At 38.6% G+C, this 24,075-nt stretch overlaps 1 protein-coding gene across 2 annotated transcripts; it reads right to left on the reverse strand.

Moving 5' to 3' along the window:
• Nucleotides 1-704: 704 nt before the first annotated feature.
• abcg2a (ATP-binding cassette, sub-family G (WHITE), member 2a) lies at nucleotides 705-20,538 on the reverse strand. Of its 2 annotated transcripts, XM_067579359.1 has the most exons (19): nucleotides 20,394-20,538; nucleotides 18,764-18,849; nucleotides 18,544-18,674; nucleotides 13,516-13,575; nucleotides 12,463-12,577; nucleotides 12,080-12,232; nucleotides 11,089-11,246; nucleotides 10,831-10,933; nucleotides 10,669-10,717; nucleotides 10,283-10,378; nucleotides 9,909-10,013; nucleotides 8,499-8,644; nucleotides 7,764-7,846; nucleotides 7,439-7,528; nucleotides 6,806-6,930; nucleotides 5,783-5,937; nucleotides 3,900-3,989; nucleotides 2,662-2,738; nucleotides 1,068-1,716 (listed from the first exon to the last, which is right to left on the reverse strand). In XM_067579359.1, the coding sequence occupies exons 2-19, from the start codon at nucleotides 18,818-18,820 to the stop codon at nucleotides 1,569-1,571; spliced, it is 1,941 nt and encodes a 646-aa protein (XP_067435460.1). In that variant the 5' UTR covers nucleotides 18,821-18,849; nucleotides 20,394-20,538; the 3' UTR covers nucleotides 1,068-1,568. The 2 variants fall into 2 exon arrangements, with proteins under 2 accessions (XP_067435461.1, XP_067435460.1); XM_067579360.1 differs by lacking the exon at nucleotides 20,394-20,538 and having other exon boundaries at nucleotides 705-1,716; nucleotides 18,544-18,667; nucleotides 18,764-18,842.
• Between the last annotated feature and the right edge of the window lie 3,537 nt (nucleotides 20,539-24,075).

Raw genomic sequence — 24,075 nt, forward strand, 5'->3', positions numbered from 1 at the left:
CCCCGTCACGCACCAACACAAGGTGTGTGTCTACCTGTACGCTTCCAGCCATTACTGGTATTAGTTAACTGGAAGAAGAGATTTCATAACATTACACACACTCATGCTGTGAGGGTTTATAGTCACGGTTGCTATGGAAACAAGTGTCTGCTTACATACACACACCTCCTGTACAGTCAACCGTAGCGCTCTAATCTTGTGTGTAGGTGTGTGTGTGTATAGGTGAATGTTTATTCATGATCCTCTCCCATTATCTTGTCATAAACAAAAGACAGATTGTTTTTGTAGCCGAGCTGGCAGCACAGACTGAAATATCTCAACATCTGTTGGAAGAATTTCCACAAAATTTGGCACATATGTCCACTGTGTCCAGAGGATCATCTTAATGACTTTGGTGATCCTCTGACTTCTCCTCTAGCGCCACCATGAGGTTCAGGTTTATGTTTTTCAGTGAAATGTCTTCACAACAGCCTCACAGAGCCAGTAGCATGGCTTTAGACTCTTAGTCGTGTTTTTCATCTCTGTTTTTAACTTTTTCTACTCTGCTGGAATCATCATTTCAAACTGAAGCTGAGCGACAAGTTTTGGTCTGTTTTAAAATTTAATCAACGACTCAAAGTTTGCAAAAATACTAAATATGTTGAGCTGAAAAAGCAAAAATATCATGTTTAGCAAAATAATATGAAACTCAGAGTCTGGTTACTATTGTTTTCCAGAGCTTTCATCAACATTTCATGGACTTCACCAGTGGATGAAGTTTGTTCATTGGTCACATGACTGCAGACGGAGCTTCGATCATGTAATAACTGCCGGGAGGCAAAACCCTGCAGCTGATAAAGACACCAAGATGTGGTTGAAAGGTCCGGAAAAAAGCTTCTGTGTGGACCTTGAGTTAAAATGATTTTGTCAAAGTCTTTCAAGGGTCACAAATCAACTTTCAGGCTCAAATAATTCTTGTGTCTTGTGTCATTTCTGTTTGTTTCCAGTAAAAAAAATAATCTCAAACATGAGATTTTTATGACTCAAATCTTGACCGTCAACATCACTGATGTGATTAAATATTTATAAAAATCAACAGAACTGAGATTCAAAATTTACATTCAGTACTTTATTTAAAAAAAATCATAAATATAAAATTCTTGTATTTGTGTGATGAAAAAAATACTTATTTAACTCTGAACTTTAAAGTGCAAAATCATACAATAGATCATCATTAGTTAATAGACTGAAGTGCTTCTGTGTTAGTAAGGAGTGAACAAATAATTAATAACACCTCCATGACAATGAAATATCATCTTACAAACAAATAATCTGGATGATTAACTTACATTTCATCAATTGAATTAACTGACATCAGTTGGGAAAAATAATTACAAACCATATCTGCATAAAGCTCAGTGGTTCAGTGCCTTGCTCAAGGGCAACGCCAGGGAGGTAAGAGTGTTTCCTGCTCACATTTTTCAGATTTTTCACAAAGTCTGCCTCTCAGATTGTACTAATATGGTGCTGGTGACAACGATGATGATGATGATGACGACGATGATGATGATGATAATGGTGATGAAGATCTATGTGAACTTCCTGATGAAGCGCAGTTTGAGGTATGCGATGGTGAGGAAGCTGATGGTCATGATGCCCAGAGCGAAGTGGTTCTGCCAGAAGCCCCAGACGGAGTAATCAACACCCTGCTCCTTCAGAAAATCTTCCCCTGTGCAACTGGACACAAAGCACAAAGGTTCCTCGATAACCAAAAAACCAACCAGTTCACTGACTGATTATTAACGTTATTACACGATGTCACTGTCTTACTAAATAATGAACATAATGAAAAGTCTGACTATTTAAGTATCAACCTAAAACTATCTAACTGGCCTTTTAAATAAGTATGAAAGCAACAAATTTAATCGTTAACTAACTGATCCAAATTAAACTGAAGCAATTTTGATGATTTAAATGATTTAACTAACAGTATCACACTTTAACTAATTAACTAACTCACTAACAGGCAGTGAAAGACGTCACCTTTTAAGCAACTAACCAACCAATCAACTAACTAACTAATTAAAAAAGTAACATACTCACATTTTATTTATGTAAGAATCCACAGAACTATCAAACTTTTTTTTTAAATGTATGTAAGTAACTAACCACATAATTAGGAAACTAACATTCTGACACTTTAACTAAGTCATTGCATAACTAGCAGTGTATCAGTTGGCTAATAATTTAATTTACTGACTAAATTTATGTCAAAAAGCTGCACTAAAACACTAATTTATCCTGTTGTATGACTTACTGACTAATGATATTGAACTAACTGACTGTTTGACAGACTAACAGACTCTCTGACTGCTGAAATATACTATACTGTTCTTCATTCCTCTTTTAGTTTGATTTGTTTTCAATCAAATCAACCAAACAGGAGGCTGTAATGTGTCATGATGTCCAGCAGATGGAGCCATCAGTGCAGCACAAACTGAATGTGCATGTTGTTTTATTGTAACTCTGCCACTGTGATCATTTTTATTCATTAAATCACATCAAAATTACACATATATCTATATATATGTGTGTGTGTGTGTGTGTGTGTATGTGTGTGTGTGTGTGTGTGTGTGTGTGTGTGTGTGTGTGTGTGTGCGTGTGTGTGTGATGGTGTCTTACACAAGTCCAGGTGGAATGACGCTACTGTTAAGCGATTGACAGAACTTCAGCCCAGAAAACTCATTAATCTGCAGAGCCTGAAGAGACACAAAGAGCCTCATCAACACCTTCATCATCATCATCATCATCATCATCATCATCATCATATAACTGTCATAGTTTAAAAAATATTTTTACATTTCCAGAAATCCAGAGCCACATATGGTGTCTCAAGTACTGTACTTAGGTTTTGAGGTACTTGTACTTTGAGTATTTCCATGTGATGCTACTTTATACTTCCACTTCACTACAATTCAGAGGGAAATATTGTACTTTCTACTCCACTACATTTATTTGACAGCTTTAGTTACTTTTCAGATGAAGATTTGACACAATGGATAATATAACAAGCTTTTAAAATACAACACATTGTTAAAGATGAAACCAGTGGTTTCCAACCTTTTTGGCTTTTGACGTCTTACAAAAAGCAGTGTGTAGTCGGGGTCACATTTCACATGTCTATGAGTTGTTAACAGCTCCACCAAATAGTGATTTTTCCCTCTAAACTTCTCACATGCTTTCATTTCAATAAATGTTCAAATGATCCAATATTTCAGCAAAAATCAAAGATTAGAGAAAAAGTCCAAAAACTGAAAACTGATTTGTGTATCAGAACTTTGTTTTTTCTTCTTTCCTCTCCCATTAATCATCTCACCACCCCTCAGATTTATCTGCTGACCCTTTGGAGGGGCCCGACCCCTAGGTTGGGAACCACTGGACTAAACTAGCTAACTGTATATAAAGTAGTGTAAACTAGCTCCACCTCCAGCAGCTACAACAGTAACATGCTGCTCTAACACTGATGCTTCACTATTAATAATCTAATGATGTCATATATAATAATATATCAGTCAGAGGGACCAAACCACTACTTTTACTGCAATACTTTAAATACATCAAGCTCATAATACTTATGTACTTTTACTGCAATACTTTAACTACATCAAGCTCATAATACTTATGTACTTTTACTGCAATACTTTAACTACATCAAGCTCATAATACTTAGAAGCAGGTGAGGTGACTCTTTCTTTACTTGCCTTCAGCCAAGTATCACAACTTGTTTTTGGCATTTTTCTTTCTTTTAAAACTTTAAAACTCTTTCACTCACAATCACTTGCAGTAGAAGAAGGAACCTACTAAGCTGAAATCAGATTTGATTGCACTGTTACTGTGTGTGTGAGTGTTTATGTACATACACTGAGGCCGTATCGTGGTATACTAAGGTATTTTAACCAAGCCAGCCAGCTGACGATGGAGGGAAGATTCACCAACAGACCTGCAAAGATCTGCAGAACAAGAGAGAGAAAGAGGTTTAAAGATATCAAACATACTTCTTTCTATTACAAAAAGTGTTTTAATGGCTTTGTGTTTGTGTGTGTTTACTCATGTTGAGGGTTGATGTAGATCATCACGATTATTTGTCACAGTTATTCCTCCGAGTTCATTTTAAACTACTTTTATCATCTTCACTCCTTCACACATGTTGTCTTAAGCTGCATCTGGACTGGATTTATAGGGGATCTGTAGGGGATGTGGGCGGATTTTAATGCAGTCTGGAGCACATATGTGGGTTTATTTTTTACCTTCAACCCAGTAATAGTTACAGCTGCAACGACCGGCTGTTTTCTGTCTCCTGTCATTGAAATCCCATCTGGAGCGCCGTCCTTGTATTTTAAAGCGGATCTTGGAGTTTTTTCATTCTACGTTTTTTTCAGCTCAGTGGAAAATTTTGTGTGAAAATGAAGGAGATCAAAATGTTTTTGGTAATCTGACAGATGGAAACACTAACATACATTATGGGCCTGTTTGGGAACAAATATGATGACAGAAAAAAATGAAAAATCTGTTGTCATGTCAGCTACAGGTGGCCCCGTTTTTAGTCGATTTTTGTTTACATTTTGGCAAATTGGCGCCTTTAAAAGTAGCTGAATTAGCTGTTAGCAGCTCCTGTTTGTGGTGTAACATGGACTTACAGACATCTGTCACTAGATTACTTTGATACTGAAGAAAACTGAAGTTCTGGAGCCTTATTTTTCTCTGACTTCTAAGTGGATTTGTGGAGGATTATTACTGCTGGACATCAGAGGTAATGATATCCTCAGGAAGTGTAAGTCACACTGAATGATATCAATATGTGTTTCATGTCTGTGTGTTCACATTTGAGTTATGACTCCGAGAAAGATTTTTTTTTTCAACTAAAATCCACCTCATGCAGTATCTTTGCCTCAACTTTTAACTCTCTAGCTTTCAAAACTCTCAGGCGTCCCCTTGAGGAGGCTTGTAGCTTTCTCTTTCTCTTTTGTCCTGGTGAAAGTTCACGTCTGTTAAATCTTATCTGGAACGATGACTTAAATTACTGATGAGTACTGTGAATATTTTGACAAACAAATTAACACTGTTGTGCTTTTCCAGGTAATAAATGTCACCAAACTCAAACTGTTCCTTTCATTTAATGACCTGAAGATTGTCACAGATGCCTCGATCCCTCTCGGATGGATTACTGTAGTCCTCTTTATTTGTTTATCAGCCAGTCATACTTTTTCAACTTTCAGCTGGTGCAGAATGCTGCAGCTAGACTATTAACTGGTACCAGGAACAGAGACAGCATCACACCTGTACTGGTGTACCTGCGTTGGCTACCAGTCAAGTATAGGACTGAGTTTAAGTTCTATTATTTGTTTTTAAAGCTTTACACTGGCGCCCCAGTACATCTCTGAGCTCCTCTGCCCCCTTTCCAACCCCAAATCTCTCGTATTCATTTGTTATGCTTATGGGATGGTATTACTGTTATCTCTACTGCTCTTTTGTTGTTACAATGTTATGTTATTTTATTTTATTTTTGTTATTTTATTGACAGCACTTTGGTCACTTTGGTTGTTTTTAAATGTGCCTTATAAATAAACTTGATTTGAATATTTAATTTCCCACATCCCCCTGTGATGTTCATCCTGTCTGAATGGAGCTTTTGAGCTAAATATTAATACAAGGACAAATTTATGAATATTAAGATAATTCGGATTATTACAATTAATTGTGCTACCATCGCTCATCTGAATGTTTGTGCTGATGTGTGTGTTACCATCATGAAGACGCAGGCGATGGTCATGAAGATGTTGGCGATGGCCACCACCGTCTGGTCGGCTGAGATGGCCAGAGCCATGGCGGTGGCCGTGTAGGCGACCAGAGTCACAGTGAACCAGAAGAGGAAGAAGGCTTCAGCTGTTGGCTTCAGACCTGCACACACACACACACACACACACACACACACACACACACACACACACACACACACACACACACACACACATACATACAAACATCAGAGAACCAAGGTTATAATCATTGCAAAAATTTGGTGGACAAACCTGAATTATTAAATAACTGATGAATGGATTTCTTTAAAAAAAATTATAAAAACAACTTTCTCACAAAAACAAATGAAAACTACACATAAAGTTGCTTTTATGATCATGTTTTAATACAAATAGAGTTTATTCAGTGTTAGTCTCACAATACCAGACATTGGAGATCTCCGTCTACTTAAGTCTGTGGGTTTCTAAATGCACAGTAGTTGCTTGAACAGTGGTGAGAACGGCTGCTAACAAACTTAAAATACTCTAAAACTAAAACTGACACAAGATAAAAGTTCTAAAACTATTTAATTTAAGAAAATACAAACCCAAAATGTAAAAATATCTTGAGAATAACTAAAAATAGGATAAAACTGAAAGAGAAACTCTGAATAAAAAAGGGTTACAGTCTTAAATGTAGCATATGAGCATATGAAAATATATAATTAGGATTGCAACTAAGAATTAATTATGTATTATTTGTTTATATATATATTTTGATAAATCATTTCATCTAGAAGATGCCAGAGAATAGTGAAAAACACAAACACAGTTCCCATTTTTAAACTTAAATTAAAAAATAATCAATTTACAATGATATAAAAAAATTAAAACTTGAAATTTGTCACATTTGAGAAGTGGGAACCAAAGAAATTGTGGCATTTTACCTTTCCAAATGACTTAACCGATTATTAATATTGCTGATATAAACATAAATACACAGCATACTGTAGTGTGTGTCTCCAACCCACCGATCATGAAGTACGCCACGCAGCTGAAGACCATAGCGGGGATGGTCCTCAGCGTGATGATGTCAGACAGGATCTTACACAGGAAGTAGACGGACAGCCTGTAGTAACCGCTGATATACTCATGACTGGAGAGAGAGAGAGAAACACACCATCAGTTACATCTATAAACCTGAATTGTGCAGTTTCTTTAAGTACAACTGAAATCACATTTAATCGTCCCTCTTTGCAGTCAAAAAATGGTCTGTAGGAGGTTGGATGGTATCAGGTAGTGGGACAGGAGTCAAGCAGAGGGTTGGAGACTTCCTCCTTGATCAGAGGGGAGGACTGGTTACCAGTGACGGAAACCTAATCAGTAAAGAACGAGGTGTCTGCAGTGGGAAGGGTGGAGGAGGAGGCGGATTGAGTTAAAAGCAGACGACATTGTCCAAACATCTGAGGCGCCGCAGATCTTCTCATCTCATTCTTACAAACGAGGTGAATACACATACGTCCCAAAATGTTTAATTACATCTTTAAGGTTTGGGTTCAGCAGTTAGAGGATGGATGAAAATCAATACATTATCCTCAAATGTATATGTGTGTGTGTGTGTGTGTGTGTGTGTGTGTGTGTGTGTGTTTGTGCATCGGACCCACATGAAGAGTTTTCTCTCTGAGATGAAGAGTTCAGCAGACGACAGCGAGCTGAAACACTGATTCACGGTGATGAAGAAGAGAGCGCCGAACCTGAAAACACAACAACAACATGATCAAACTGATCCACAACCCACCTCACAAGTCTGATACAGAACAATATACAAACTGAGAATATCGTAATGTAATAATATATAATAATATACAGGGTATGACTAACGACATTATTACTGCTCATAATATGAAACGTACTTTTACTGCTGCTACTACTTCTATTATTTATACTATTGAACTACTAACCAGAATATAATAGAATAAAGTAGAATACCTGTTCTGCATTCCACTCTGATCGTTCTGGACGTCAAAGAAAATAGCTCCAACGACCAGAGCGAGGAACATCGTTACTGCAACCTAAAGAGATTAAAAACACAATATTCAGCAGTAATCAATGGTGGATGTTTATTGCATGTCACATTGAGACTGTATAGAATCAGTTTGAGGCAGTCAGATTGTTCGGTGAACGTGTGGTGGATCGTAGTTATTTCATGTTGTGCTCTGATTGGTTGGTTTGTAGACGTGGGTCATAACAGCAGTCGCATTGTAAGAATTTGGTCTTAAATTTATGACTTTCAGAATTTTGCTGCAGGTTGTCAAATTTCTAAATTTGTGTAGGTGGACGTGTCTCATGGTGAAATCTAAGAGGAAGGTTTGGGATTAACAACCAAAGATTTCTTTCACAATAATTCAACTTTCTTCTCAGACAGCCCTGAGTTGCGCAGTGTGAAGGGGCCCTTACATGCAGGAAGGGAATATATGAACAGCAGGAATGATGACAGTGAGGATAACCTGATTTAAAGTTTATTTGGGCGCCTGAATATTGTTTTAAGAAAGTTCTGAGAATGTGTGACCCCGTCCTTTAAGTGAAGCTGCAGTTCCTCTAATGGCCACTAGATGTTGCTAATACGAAGCTTCAGCGTCCAAATGAGTCAAATCAAGTAGATATTGTTCAACATTACAGTCTTTTTAGTGCCAAAGTAAAAAAGAAACCGCTCAGTGTTCTCACCTGAGCGAAGGAGGTCTGAGGGTTGAGCATGAGGTTGCGGAACGTTCTCTTGAGAACCCATCTGAACTGCGTCAGGAAGCTGGTGTTGTAGGTGATGGTTCGGGAGCGAGCTGAGGTGGTTGTCGGCTTTCCACTGATGATCCTTTCTGAAAAAATACAGGAGACAGAGCTTCTACTTCAGTATTCACTCTTATTAACTCTCTTTTCTTTATTAAACCTGTAGTGATTAACAAGTAGTGAACACAACACTGACGTATCATCATCTTTTAAGTAGATATGTTGAACTTGTTAGCAAACAGTTGCTCATTTCTACATCCAGCAGTTACGGAGCAACATTATCATTCATTTGGAGTCGTGTTTCTGTCCACCTGTTGAATGTAAGTCCAATATTCACTCTCTTTTAGCTCTGTTTTAGTTCTCTACCAACATCCTGAGGGAAATATCTGGCTCTTTAGCTGCTAAATGCTCCACTATGTTCACCAGCTAGTCTACAGCTAACTGTGTCTGTTTGCCGTTTGGTGCTGAGCAGGTAGTGTACAGTGACTTTTTACAGCTTTTTCGCTGAAAACAGCTGCCTGCTGCAGCCCAAAATGACGCTATGAGAGCTCTGAGAGTGAACCAAAACAGTAAAGTTGCAGCCGGACAGATAAACAATGAGCTGAAACTCACTATAAAGCTCCGTAAAGCCGAGAGGAGCTGCAGAGTCGCTGATAATTCTCTGTAGGTTCATCACTACGAGCCACAACCAACACATTACACACTGACAGCTCAGACTGTGTTAATATGACAAAATATCGATTATAGATACTTTAAGTCATGTCTTCTGCTCATTTTGTTGCCTGTAAACTATCACTATGAGTGATGTTTATAATAATTAATATTATTTGTACAGTACATCTATAGACCAAGATGCAATACAACGTGTCTCACAAAAGTAGCATAAGATAGATGCAAGAAATTGAAACATTAAAAACATTTTCTTAAAGAAACAAAAGATTTAAAAACCTATGAAATTATGTCTTCATGAATAAATACAGTGAGTGACGTAAAATACAGTAAAAGTTTCTAGAAAGTTTGAAAGGATAAGTTTCAAGTTTTCTTTTAGAAGTTGTAAGTGTGAGTCTGGGTGTTTATGAACTAAAACATCACATGCTCCTAGACTCTTAATGGGGACTATATTGTATTGTAGCTTGATAAAACAATATGAGGACATGATAAAGAACAATATGTCTCAACTCAACTGTTCTATTTTAGTGTTGTGTCCTTTTTTCCTCCCTTAACTTAATTGCATTAGGTTTTCTGAACATGTCAATTTTTTAAAAAAATCATGTTTATTTTTGAAAAAGTGAAATAAAATATTCAAAAACAACATGTTAAATGAGCAGCTCGACCTTGTTATACTGTACATACCCAGCTCTGATTTAGTCTGTCTGAAGTAGTAGCAGTTTCTGTATTCCTCCACCAGTTTGTCCTCGATGCCCCGTTTGGACGCCAACACCGCGTCTGAATCTGGATCTGGAGGAAGAACGAGGCGAGAAGACACATCCAATTATCCATTAACATCCATTAATAAAACCCCAAAACTTTATTAATAACGACCCTGTCTTAACTCTTGATGCAGGAAACTGTTTTAATGAAGATAACTGATGTGTTTTTATCTGACTTTTACCCAAACTGACCATTAAAGAATTAAGAATCAGTAAAACTACGGCTAATTTGGAGAATGTTCACCACTTTGTTCCTCTTTTTGGTCTTCATAAATAATAATAAATAAACATACGCACCTTCTCTGTCCATGTTGCTGATGACTGCGGTCGAATCTCCATTGATGACGTCCAGGAAGAAGTCAGCAGGATTGTTGTGAGGCTCACAGGTGTATCCTGGTGGGAGAAGTATTCAGATCATTTACTTCAGTAAAAGTACCGATACATCAATGTAAAAATACTGCATGTCCTGCATGAAAAATCCTACTTAAGTAAAAGTACATAAGTATCAGCAGCAGCCTTTGATTTTTGCTGAAATATTGGATCATTTGAACATTTATTGAAATGAAAGCATGTGAGAAGTTTGTGAAGTCTGAAAAGTAACTAAAGCTGTCAAATAAATGTAGTGGAGTAGAAGTATAAATCATACTTAAGCTAAGAACTTGAAGTTAATCTCATGTTCCTACCGATGTCTGAGAAATACTCCAGAGCGCTCTGTGCCGGGCCATGATAAACCTGCAGACGAAGAGTTTCCGTGAATTTCTACCTTAACAACACAACATGAAGTCATGACAGTAGCTGATGTGTTTTCCCAGGATGTGACGTAGCTTGACCGGTATTTCATTGACCTGTTTGCCGTTGAGCAGCAGGGTGAGGCTGTCGAACAGGCGGTAGATGGAGTAGCGAGGCTGGTGGATGGACAGGATGATGGTGCGACCGTTGTTCGCCATCCTGGAGAAACGGAAGGAGGAAGATATTCAAATATTCTCACTCATGAACGTGTGGATTTATCTTCAAGGACAGGTTCATTTCTGTTTGGTTAAAATGTGTGTGTGTGTGTGTGTGTGTGTGTGTGTGTGTGTCTGTGTGTGTGTGTGTGTGTTCACCTCTTGAGCAGCAGCAGCACAGAGTTAGCGGTGCTGGCGTCGAGGCCTGTGGTGGGTTCATCCAGGAAGAGGACGGTCGGGTCGATGATCAGCTCCATGCCGATGTTCGTCCTCTTCCTCTCGCCGCCGGAGATCCCACGAATCAGCTGAGTGCCCACCTGCACACACACACACACACACGCACACACACACACACACACCGATGTTTCTTTCCTCTATACTTGTGAGGACATGATGATGATGTATTCCCTCATCCCTGATCCGAACCAGAACCATCATCTCCTGCCCGTTTCTTTCCTTCCTTCACCCCTTTTCCTTTTTATTATTTTCATCCATTGTGTTTCTATTATTGTCGCTCTATTTCTCGCTCCTCATTATTTTTTTTTACTCCTTCCTTGTTAGTTCTTCCTTGCTTTCCTTCCTTGTTTCTCTCTTTTTCTCTCTGTTTTGTCTCTCTTTTACTGTCACGTCCGTCACTCTTCTTGTCGCTCTTTATTTCCTTCTTTCTTGTCTTTCTTGTGCTTCAAAGTGTTTTTTACATTCTTTCTTTCTTAATTCTTCCCTTTTGCTTTTACCTCATGCTTCTTCTTCTTTGCTTTCCCTCATTCGTTCTTTCTTTTTGTTTTGTTGCTCTTTCACTTTAGTGTCTTTCTTGATGCTCACTTTCTGGTCTTGTTGCTCTTTACCGTCCATCTGGTCTATTTCTTTCTTTCACATCTTTCTTGTTTCTATCTTTCCCTCTTTCATCTCTTTCTCGTCGCTTTTTCTTTCCATCTTTCTTGTCTTTCATGTCACTCTTGTTTGTCTTTCTTTTCACTCACTTTCTGGTCTTGTTGCACTTTCTTTCCCTCTATCTCGTCTTTCTTGTCATCGTTTCTTTCTCTCTTTCATCTTTCATATCTCCTCTATTTCTTTCTTCCTCACTTTCTGTCCTTCTTTGCAAATGCTTGTGACTCATATCCATCCGTCACCCTTTCCTCCCGCCTCTCACCCTGGAGTCGGCCACTCGGGTCAGTCCCAGCTCCTGGATCAGTTTGTTGACTTTCTGGTCTTTCTCCTCCTGAGTGACGGTCGACGGGAGACGTAACGCCGCCGAGAAGCTGAAGTTCTCTCTGACCGTCAGAGTTCCCATCACCACGTCGTCCTGCAGACGTTATTAAAAACAACACAACAGTTGATGCTACTGGCAGTTTGACTCAGGATTTCTAAAATCATTTAACATATACTGAATGTGACTGAAACAGATTTGGTCTTATTGTTGCATGCAGCTCCTTCCTGCCCAGACCAGGAAACTCTCCTGAATCAAAGCCTCTCTATTGGCTCCTTTCACTGAGTCGGCTACTGTCGGTCTGTCTTCCTGTCTGTCTCACTCACCTGCACCACATATCCAGACAGACATTTGAAGTTTGGAGGCTGAGGAGCTCCGTCGATCAAAACTTCTCCCGAGAGACCTGCAGGGTCTTTCCTGGCTGCCAAAACATCCAGAAACCTGAACGAAAAACAGCAAACTTCAGTAGAGATCAATCAGCCCGCTGTGATGAATCATGGAGCTTCCTGCTTTTCAGAGTTTGAGACACCTTTCACAATCAGAATAACGAAATAACTTTATTTATATAACAGTGTTGTCCATGACGACAGCAGCAACCGCCCTGTTTGATAACTGAAACCCAAATTAGGTTTTTATTTTCATTTTGATCAGCGGTGGAAGAAGTAACGAGATATTTTACTTTAGTAAAAGTAGCAATCAAACAGTATATAAATACTCCATTACAAGGAAAAGTCTTGTATTCAAAATCTTAGTTAAGTAAAAGTACAAAAGTATTACTTGTAAAATTTACTTAAAGTATCAAAAGTATTTATTCTGCACTCGATGTTATATTTATTTTATGTATACAAATATGCGATGCCATTAGTATTCACTCCCCTTTTCATGTTTTGTCCTACAACATTGAATCATAAGATGATTTAATGTGGTTTTTTTGACTTCAGGCGACAGAAAAAGTCCCTAAAATCTTCTCTGAACTTGGTAAAACTATGTGACAACAATGCAACTATGGAAAAAATGTGCAAGATAAACAGTGTCTGGAATTTCCTTCACATCAGACAATCAAGCATCACATTCAAAAAATATTTCATGAGTAATACAATTGATCTTATCATGTCCATGTTTGATATGATTGTTGTAATGAATGATGTGTGGTTTTATGTAACTATGTGACCTATTTTATGCTTCCATTTTGACCAGGTGTCCCTTGTTAAAGAGATAATGTATCTCAACAGACTTCCTGGTTGAATAAAGATAATGAAAATGTTAAACTCTGATACAGACTTTTCTCTTACGCATCATCTGAATAAGTAAAAGCAGCAATGTTTGACAACTCTCTTTCTTGCTTTTTCTTTATTTACACACACACGTGCAACACTTACGATGACTTGCCGCTTCCTGTCGCTCCCATGATGGCGTTGAGACCCGGCTTCATGATCCCACTGAGAGAGAGAGAGAGATAAACAGAAATGAAACGTCTCTGTTGTTTACTGTCAGTGTACAAAACGAAATATTCTGGATTCAACTTTATTATTTACACCAGTGTTTAGCCAGATACTAGCAAGACGTCAACATCTCAGCAACCATTTGATGGATTGTCATGAAATTTTGTACATTCATACTCTCCAGAGGATGCATCCCACTAGCGCCACCAGCAGGTCAAAGTTTTCACAAAAGTCTGTGAAAATCTCAAGATCTGCTTGGTAGACACGAATGTCAGCCTTTAACTCAAAGATAAGATAAGACTTTATTGGCTCTGTGGGACAATAAAGTCTTATCAGTACTGCTGTGCAGCACCGAATAATTCAACAGTGATACACATCTTACATCATACGTCCCATTAATATCTGGATAAAAAGTAGATGTACAATAAATACTAAAAAAATCAATAAATACTCAGAATTCTGAAATACTCAAAATAAAACACTCAAGAATCTCATCTAATCTCCATAATCTCTGACATCATCGCTTATTACACAAACATCATCAACAACAACAACAATCAACCTTTGTTACTGTCGTCTGTTGGTGTGTTTGTTTACAGCTTTAATGGCCTGATGGATGAAGACGTGTTTGTGTCTTTTGAGCTTCCCTGAGGGGAGGAGCTGGTGTTCCCAGTCAACGACATGAACGACATGAGTGGAGTATGTGGTCTGGAGATTTGATTTTCACGGTTCTCTGTGTGAGAGCTGTTGTTGTTGTGTAATAGAAGAGAAGGTGGATTGTTTGACTCACATCAAGCACTGTGCAAAAAGTGCAGGAATTACAGTCTCATAGAGCTGCTAGAATGGCTGCAGACTCTTAAACTGTCTCCCAAATCAAATTTGGTAACTGTATATTGTATATGTCTTCACAGTATACTGTTAGTGTACAAGAAATCAACATACTATGTTGTTTTATATTAGCAGGAAATGCTAAAGACCAAACAAAAATACAGGAAAATGTTTCAAAAGTTTAATTGTTATTTTTTGTTTCCTGGAGCTGCTTCCATCCATTATTACCGAAGTTTGTCCATATCTGTGCATAGCCTTGTGAAAGAATAGTGTCCATACTCCAGACTCCACACAGAAATTTGTTTTTTTTTAGTCTGTATACTGACTGTTTTGAGTAAACATCATTATCAACATCATCAACTGGGAGGCCGCTTTAGTCTTGTTTTTTTTAGGTTGAGGAAGTTTCAGTTCTTCTTTCAGAAATCAGAAAAAAATGTCTTGAGTAAACATCATTTTGTCATTTTTCCAGTCTGAACACGCCACAGACTCAAAAGCTGCTCAGAGTGAGTGGGCAGTCTGGAACTGGGAGGCAGCTTTCGTCTTGTTTTTTTATGACGAGGAAGTTTCAGTTCTTCTTCGAAGGGAAAATTTTGCTGATAGAAAAACTGAACTTCCAAAAAAAGTTCAGTGACTGTTGGTGAACTGTGTGATTGCAGTTGATATATTTTTGAGGAACTGAAAGAGTTTTGGTTTTTTTTACAAGCCACGTAAAGAGTGACTGTTGAGAAACAATTTGATTCATGCTTTTGGTCTCTTTTGCTGACAAACTCTGGGAGTGGACATCCCCCCATTCATCATCTGTCAGGTCATTAGTCAGCAAAAATTTTGCTGAATAACACTTTGGTTTATTTTAACAACTGTAACCATGATGCTGCAGTTTTGTTTTTTGCCTCATGTATGATGTTTCTTTCTTTCTTTCTTTCATCTTTCCTTAATTTTTTATTTTCTTCATATGTATTTTAAGCTATTTCTTAGGAACTGAAAAAGTGTTTTTTTTGTGTTTTGTTTTGTTTTTGAGTAAATAGTAACAGTTTTTAATGCCTTTTGACATGCCAACAAGGCTCAATATGGGGACATTGAGGTTTTTGGTTAATGCTTTCACTCCATTAGCCAACATTTTGGTTTCTGATTCAACTGTTGAGAAAGAGTGGACTTCCCCTTGTCCAACATCTGTCGGATCATTAGTCAGCAAACTTAATGAAACATGACAATGCGGTTTATTTTAAACACTGAAACCATGATGCTGCAGTTTTGTTTTGTCTCCTACGTGACGGATCTCCCTTCCTTCCTTCCTTCCTTTCTTTTTCTTATTCCTTCTTTTCCTATTCTCTTTCTATTACTAGAAGCTTACTCTGACCTTCCAACCAAACCAATTTTCTCAGAAGTTGGGGGTAAACTCTGGGTGATTTTTCAGTCTCCCAGTTGGTTGACCACTAGTCTAAATATCTCAACAACTATTGGATGGATTACCCCGAAATTTGGTACAAATATTCATATTCTCCTCAGGACGAATTGCAATAACTTTGGTGATAATCTGAGTTTTTTTCTAGTGTTGTCATGTGGACAAAAGATTGTTTTGTCCAGTACTTAAGTTTATGACCACACACATATACAAGATTGAATTGTTTCTTGCTAAAATCTGCCTTGGAAGTTGTAGTAAACTTCTAATCCAATGTCTCTATGTACACAGTCTTGTATCTTCAACTTTTTATCACAGAACCGGATATATAAAACACTCTAACCCCTCTAGTATGCATGAAGCCAAAAAATAACAACCGAAAGATAAAGAGGGAAAAGGTTTCATATCTTCCCACACGCTCAATGTGAGAAAAGAGCCCCTCCACACATTTAACCAACATATGCAAACCAAATGTTTAACTTCCTGCCTCTTCGAGATAACAGATAAACAGCTGCTCCTGTCAAACTGCTGTCAGGTATGTGGCACTCGCTGAGGCCCTGTTTCTGAAATTTCAGTAGTTGAACCCAGATAAGCGGCGGTAGTTGCAACAGTGTGATTGTTCAATGCAAATTTAAATAGGATCGGGTTTGAATAGCAGTGATTTTGACATTCTTACAAGCTGCGGGCATCGTTTACACGTGCGCAGATTAACTGAAGCTGCTCAGAACAAACCTATTCAACTTTGACTGAAACTGGTCAATGATTACACAAACGGAACTATAAAATACCAGAGATACCACACACTATAAACTCTACACATGCAAACACACACGTGCTGCACTTTGACCAATTGAATTTTTCATAACAGACATATAATCGAAAGACTTTGGTCATTTTCATAACATAGCGCGATGAAAGACTTTGATCGTTTGTCAGGTGAGGTGATGATCTGACCTCTTTGTGAGTGCAAACGGTAATAGAGAGAAAGGTTTTTGGTTGACTTTCATTTGCTTGAATAATCAGGTAAAACACTCCAGCGAGCTTAATTGGAAAAACAATTAATGAGTCAATATTTGTGTACAACCTGAACACCAGGATTAAACTAAACAAACAGGATATGGCTTCTCTAGCAGCCCAATCAGGCTGCGATGTTCATTACATACCAGAAAAGATCTTTACCACTACCAAACAGGTAAAAGTAACATTTTGGACTTAAGTGAAAGGTAAAAGTAAAAATCCTTCACTTTTACTCCTACTCATAAAGTTACGAATAAAAACTATGAAACTTCTTTTAACCCTCCTGTTGTCCTCCGGTCAAAATTGACCCGAGGACAACAGGAGGGTTAAAAGAATATTACTGAACATACAAATACAAGACTCTCCTGGGTAATGTAATGATCTGGTAGGTTTATATCATGACTGCCAGTTTCATAATACCCATGAACTTCGGCCACTGTTGCTATGGAGAAGAAGCCAGTCAGCGGCGCGAATCAGAGCAGTAATGAATTGAAACGCTGTGTTGTTACAGTTGCAAACAAAATGAGATTCTGGAGAATGTAAAATCAGTTTTCTCAGCATCGTAACCTTTAGCTTCTGCTCACCGTTGGCGTCACACATGGTGGTTTTTAAGCTCGGTGATTGGCTGCTTCTTGCCAAAATGCACATTGGCAGTCGTTCAACTTCTACCCTGAAATTTTTATGCTGACAGTCTTCCACCTTCCAGAAATCTTCTAATGCAGTTGTTCATCTTTTGTGTTGTTGATTCAACAGGGAGAGTTTCATGTTGATCCGAGCTATAAAAGTGCTCCAACTGTGAGTGATGTAATGTTCATTATGGGTTTCCTCAGTTCATTAGAATTCGAGAGCTGACATGTTTCTGTGAATTTAACACCTTGACTTTTCTCAGTAATTCAAGTTTCAAAAGAATTGAGGCAGTTCAGCATCCTGCCACTGTATCTGTTTGTCGATTTAAGCTGAGAGTCATTGTTTTCCCTCAAGCTTGTGTGTGTCAGAGACACAGAGGGAAAATGGGACCCAAAGCAAACTTCCTTCCTTTCCTCCTCCAAACATGTGTGTTTGTGTGTGTGTGTGTTTGATCCAAGCAAGCCTTGATCGTGTCACTTCGGCCTCCCAGGTGGGCGTCTGTCGGCACGTAGACAAACACACACACACAATAACTGCACATGTGGACCATGCAGCTTCAGTTTACTGAAGTAAATCTGAGCTCAAACTTTTAAACTTTCACCTGATGGCAGCGGCGGAAGAAGTATTCAAATCCTTCACTTAAGTAAAAGTACCAGGACATCAGTGTAAAAATACTGCATTACATGTAAAAGTTCTGTATGAAAAATCCTACTTAAGTAAAAGTACATAAGTATTATGAGCTTGATGTAGTTAAAGTATTGCAGTAAAAGTAGTGGTTTGGTCCCTCTGACTGATATATTATTATATATGACATCATTAGATTATTAATAGTGAAGCATCAGTGTTAGAGCAGCATGTTACTGTTGTAGCTGCTGGAGGTGGAGCTAGTTTCAACTACTTTATATACAGTTAGATAGTTTAGTCCAGTGGTTCCCAACCTAGGGGTCGGGCCCCTCCAAAGGGTGAGATGATTATGATCTGCACAAATTTGTAGACAGTTATGAGACAGGAGTTGATGGTACAAATATGTCTTTTTATAAGAAATAAAAAGATGTTTGTTGATTTGGCAGTTTTAGACACCTCAGTGTACTCACTTGAGGTCGATGAGGATGTCTTTGATCGTCCCCTTCTTCCGACACAAACAGCTCCCTCCCATTGTCACCTTGTAGTGAATGTTGTGGAAGCTGACAGTAGCACCGTGCAGCTGTTGGCCCGAACCTGCAGACTGAAAAACAGTTAATTCATACCAAAACCATAATGATGGATTTCCAAAATGTGTAATGTTACTATCAAGGAAGGGAAGTAGGAAGGTACCTGGTGTTTGGAGGCTCCATTCAGCCTCGGTTCCATCGCCACTCGGCTCTCTGACATCCTCTACCTCTCTCCACCTTAACAAAACACTGAAGAAACAATGTAACTTACTCTTCTTATAGAAAGCTGAATCCCTGTCACCTTTTCATGTTAGCTAAGCTCCTTTATGCATTTTATTTATTTAGTCTGTTGGAATCAATATATTTTTCAGTGTGTTTAACCTTTGTCAATAATTCTTTAAAGTTTGATCGTCCAAATAAAGTCACAGTTTTTTTTTGTAAATGTTTAAAAGGTTCAGCGTGATTTGCTGTGCAGAGTTGAAAAGTTTCCATTCTCAAAACTTCATGGATTGTCTCTGGGTACTGTGAACTCAGACTTTTGGGACAAATCCCCCAAACTAAACAACACAATACAGCAAAAACACACAGTCCACTCATGACCAACTGTAATTAGTTGACAATTTCATTTATATAGCACATTTCATACCAGGGCAATTCAAAGTGCTTTACAGAACATAAAAATAAAGAATATTGTAACAGAACAATTAAAGTTGTTAAATATAAGGTTCTGGCTATGGTTATGAAACTGGTGCAATAATTTACCGACTACTCACATGGAATTGGATTCCGTGCCAATAGTCCACAGGCTCTTGGTTTGTCCAAGTATGTTTTTCTATTCTGAGCATTTTTAAGTTATCATATTGTACCAGTATACCAGGACTGAGTAACACCTTGCAATACTATATCTATACAGCAGTTGTAGAGTTTTAAAACTTAAAGTGATAAGGATCTATTTAATCAAAAGCTCCAGAACAGCTACTAAGTGGACTTTGTGGTGAGATTGTTTTTTTTCCAAGTGGTGTTTTCAAGGTCAAGAATAAACTCTGAACTTCAACTTGTAAGCCAACAAGGACGATTAGTCTTTAACATCCTCAGAAAAATCGAAATTTGAACATCTACTATCCCATGACAGCTGGGTATCTGCTGATGAAGATCATGTGACATGACTGAAAGCTCAAGAACAGCTAATAAATGGACCTTGTGGTGAGACAAAACGGGTCATTTCTCATTGCTTTTCAAATGGATTCATATGAGTTTTTCTATGACTGTTTGATTTGATTACCTTTAGGCACAAATGGTTAAAACAAACAGTGCTGACTGTGGTACGGGACAGGGTGTAAATAATTATGCTGTGCCAAAGTTAAACATTTTGTTGATCCAACAATTTTTGACATTTTGGCATTTGACCAAATGACTAGTACTGTTTTTCTGGTGAGGACAGTTTTGGCCTTTGGCTGCTTGCTTACAGTTCTGCTGCTGAGGCTCAAAATGAGGATCAGTCTGCTGTAAACGTGCTAAAAATCACATCAAAAGTCTACTCCCCCAACACCCTGATGATCCGGTAACTAAAGTCAGATCTGTTGAAATCAACATAAGTAAGTTAAACTTACTTTTTACTTCTTTTTTCTGTTCTACAAACAATCCAGTTTGGTCAAAATCTCTATTTATAACTTCAGTCCACTAACACCTGATGTAAATGACTCTTGTTCAGATCAGTGCAGCCTCAAGATTTATCTTCACAATAAGACAAAATTGAAATAATAATAAATTAAAAACAAGAGTTGATCTCTCACCTCCTGAAGCCAGAAAATCCCCCTGACAACAGCTGTTGAAGGACATCCAAACCACAGGACACTGAGCAGGAGAGAGTGTGGACAGACTGCAGAGATCAATGTGTGTGTGGCAGACAGAGAGAGCAGTTTGTTTAGTGTTCAGTGTGTGTGTTGAACTTGGTTTTATGACTGAAAGCATGATAACGGAAGTAGGGAGAAGGGCAGCAGCGTGTGTGACTCTCTTTCTCTTCCTCTGGCGGGGGTAGATACTTAACCTCAGTATGAGTAAGACAGCTGCAGTAAAAATCTTAACTCTTGTAGTATTATATACTGTATATTACAGGATTATTATCATGGATTTATTAATATGTACCATTTAATCTCACCGGTCACAATTTATTTTTTCTGGAAGCTGTAAAAGTGTTGTTGTTAGCTTTGGGCAAGAAATTCAACTTTTAAATGAAAAAAACAAAACAAAATAGATTGTCTGGATTAAAATTGATCAATGTCATGTGACGAGTGTTAAAGACACATGACCAGATCAGTTTACTTCCTGCTTGCAACCTTGGAAGAAGATGTCTTCCTACAAAAAGAAGTAAGTAAAACACCTTAATTAACAGATAGAACAATCGTATTTTGTACATATAGGGCTCTATCTTATGCCCGGCGCAGAGCAGCGCTAAGCACAGCGCAAGTCTCTGCTATTTTAAGACCGACGCAGTTGCCATTTTCCCGTCCAGCGCCCATGTTGTTAAAATAGCAATGGCACTTGCGCCCATCAGTGCGCCCATGGGCGTGTTGGTCTAAAATTAAGGTGTGGTCAGGCGCATTGCAGAGCAGAGAGCAATTGCGCTATTGACCAACAAAAACCTGGTCTAAAGTCAATGGCGCAGTGTTTCTAGATTATTTTAAGGGTGTATTATCAAGATGCGCCTACACAACGCCCGTGCACTCTGCTTGTTACACACACAGGACGCACAGGACCTATGGCCCAACTGCAGCAGGTTGCATAAAGCAAACCAAACATGATCCAGTCGATGTGTTCCTGTTAATGTACCCTCCTACTCTGAGGGAGCTCTCTGTTAAGATGTCAAACACCTATTCAGTGCAAACCAAAGGGAATTTACAATTTACAGTTTCATTTAGCAGATGCTTTTATCCAAAGCAATGTACATGTGAGAGTTGATACAACACAAGCAGTGATCTAGTCAGGAGAGGACAACGCGAGTAAGTGCCATGAAGCTAAGTTCAAGTCTGATAGGACATAGGTGCCAACTTGAAGATACTTGTTCTGAACATGGATGAGTTGCTGACTTTCTAAGGGGTTCTTCTCACATCTGGCTACAGTTCTGTGCTGCGGCGCCATGTGTTTCGGTTATATGACCTTTATGTTTACAGTGAAGCTATCTCAAATGCAATGTGAAGGAATCGCTTTGATGAGCCTCAGTCTATCTCATGGATAACTCAAAGGCCACAAACGGCCCTTTCTAAAAGTAGGGCCCATCTTCAGTGCACTGAATGAGTCTTACAAAATGATGCCATACCCAAAATGGTTGACGAAAGCATGATACCTTATTATGACAGGCAGGGTTACAAGCACTTCATCAGGGGCAAACAAATCCGGTTTGGGTATAAATTGTGGAGTGTTGCACCTACAGGGTACATGTGTCATATGGAGCCTTATTGCGGAGTGCACACACATCTTCCTGAAACTGGCCTAGGACAGGGCCCAAGTGTAGTCCTTGGTCCAGCCGAACAAACGGAAGTTCCTCCAAGGTGTAACTTTGTACATGACAACCTTTTCACCTCACATAGCCTCCTTGATGAAATGAAAAAACAAGGTTATAGATGTCTTGGCACTCTGAGACAGTGCTACCTGCATGATGTCCCTTTCACAGACGTGAAGAATTTCCCAAAAATGCCTCACAGAAGCTCTGAGGTCTTTACACAGGGGGGAAAAGGTACTGGTACAGTGGAAGGATAACAATGTTATCACCATGGCAACCATTGCTGCTAAGAAGTATTCTGAGGTGCCGATAGACAGGTGGAACAAAGATAAAAAAGCCTATAACAAAGTTCCATAACCCATGTGTATCCTCACATACAACCAAAACATGTGGGGCATGGATCTGCATGATCTTCAGGTGTCAAGATACAGGGCTACAATAAGATCAAAGAAGTGGTGGTGGCCAGTCTTTTCTTGGTCCCTTCACAGTGCGTGGTGAATAGCTGGTGGTTCTTCAGAGATGTTGTTGGTACTGAATATAACCTCCTGGCCTTTCAGTGATCTGTGTCCCTGGGTCTCGTAAAAAGATATGAAAAACTACCTTTTGGCCATGTGAGAAGATCTTCAATCGCAACAACTGTCACTCAAGAATCTGCAAAAGGTGATGGAAAATCTCATGCACGTGAGAAGTGTGATGCACTTCTCCACATTGATTGCTTCACACATTTTCATGGAGAGTGAAGTGTAACTGATGAGCTGTGGTTTACTGTTAACTTGCTGACTCAGCATTTGGCAATAATGTTAGTCACTGTTAGGTCAATCTCACTCAGTTACTTCTCCATGTTGATGTTCTTGTAAATGACTAGGCACTTTTCATTTTAAAAACACTATTAAATGTTCTTTCATTCTGATTTTTATCAGCTATGACTTTTCCACCAGATGGATTAAAATAAAAACATGGTTCACTTTTATGTTCACTGTTAAAATGCAACATTATTTACAATACAAAATGAATGAGGTTTATGATAAAATTGTTCAGGAATGGTTTAAGGAACATTAGAAAGAGTTCAAGGTGTTGCCTTGGCCTCCAAATTCCCCAACGCTCAATCCAATCGAGCATTTTTGGGATGTGCTGGAAAAACAAGTCTGATCCATGGAGACCCCACCTCACAACTTACAGGACTTAAATGATGTGCTACTAATGTCTTGGTGCCAGATATGAGAGGAAACCTTAAGAGTCCTTTCTTCAACGGGTCAAAGCTGTTTGGTGGCACAAGGGGGACCTAGACAATATTAAGCAGGTGGTTTTAATGTTGTGGCTGATCGGTGTATGTTAATTTTATACTTTCTCTCCCATGTTAATTCAGTGGATTTGTTGTTCATCATTGATCTTGGAATATTGTTAATATTTTATTAGATTTAAGCTCAACTGGAAATTGATTTAAATAGATGGTTTGTGTGGATGTCTTCTTGTCATTATGACATAGTGAGGAACCAAACTGATAGTTTACTGACACTGTAGGGACCAGCATCTGTTCTGTGTCCCCACAAGGTTTTATTTTGTGACAGGTTTTACGGTTAATGTAGATTTGGGGATTCAAAATAGGTTAATTAAGTTACATTAATGTAGCGAGGACTGAATGTAGTCAATGGAGAGTTGAACTGGATTGGAGAGAAGGATTTTGTCTGTGAATCAGGTTCACCTGTTGTGCATTACAGCAGCTTCCTCTGCTGGTCAAACCACAGTACTGCAAATCTGGCTCTTAGCTCAACCACTAATCAGCTTCAGCCTGTAAATCACAACAATATTACCAGAAACCAACAGGGTGAAGAAGTTCAGAGGTCAGAAGTTAAACACCCTGATAACAGACTGAAACTGGTCCTCATTAACCAGTTAAGTCAGAAAATTATCACATGACTACATGGTGTTTAGTGGGGACCATATTAAATAAACTGCTAAAAGTGAAATTTTGGAGT

This window comes from Thunnus thynnus, chromosome 22, assembly GCF_963924715.1.
Source record: "Thunnus thynnus chromosome 22, fThuThy2.1, whole genome shotgun sequence".
NCBI classification, from domain to species: Eukaryota; Metazoa; Chordata; class Actinopteri; order Scombriformes; family Scombridae; genus Thunnus; species Thunnus thynnus.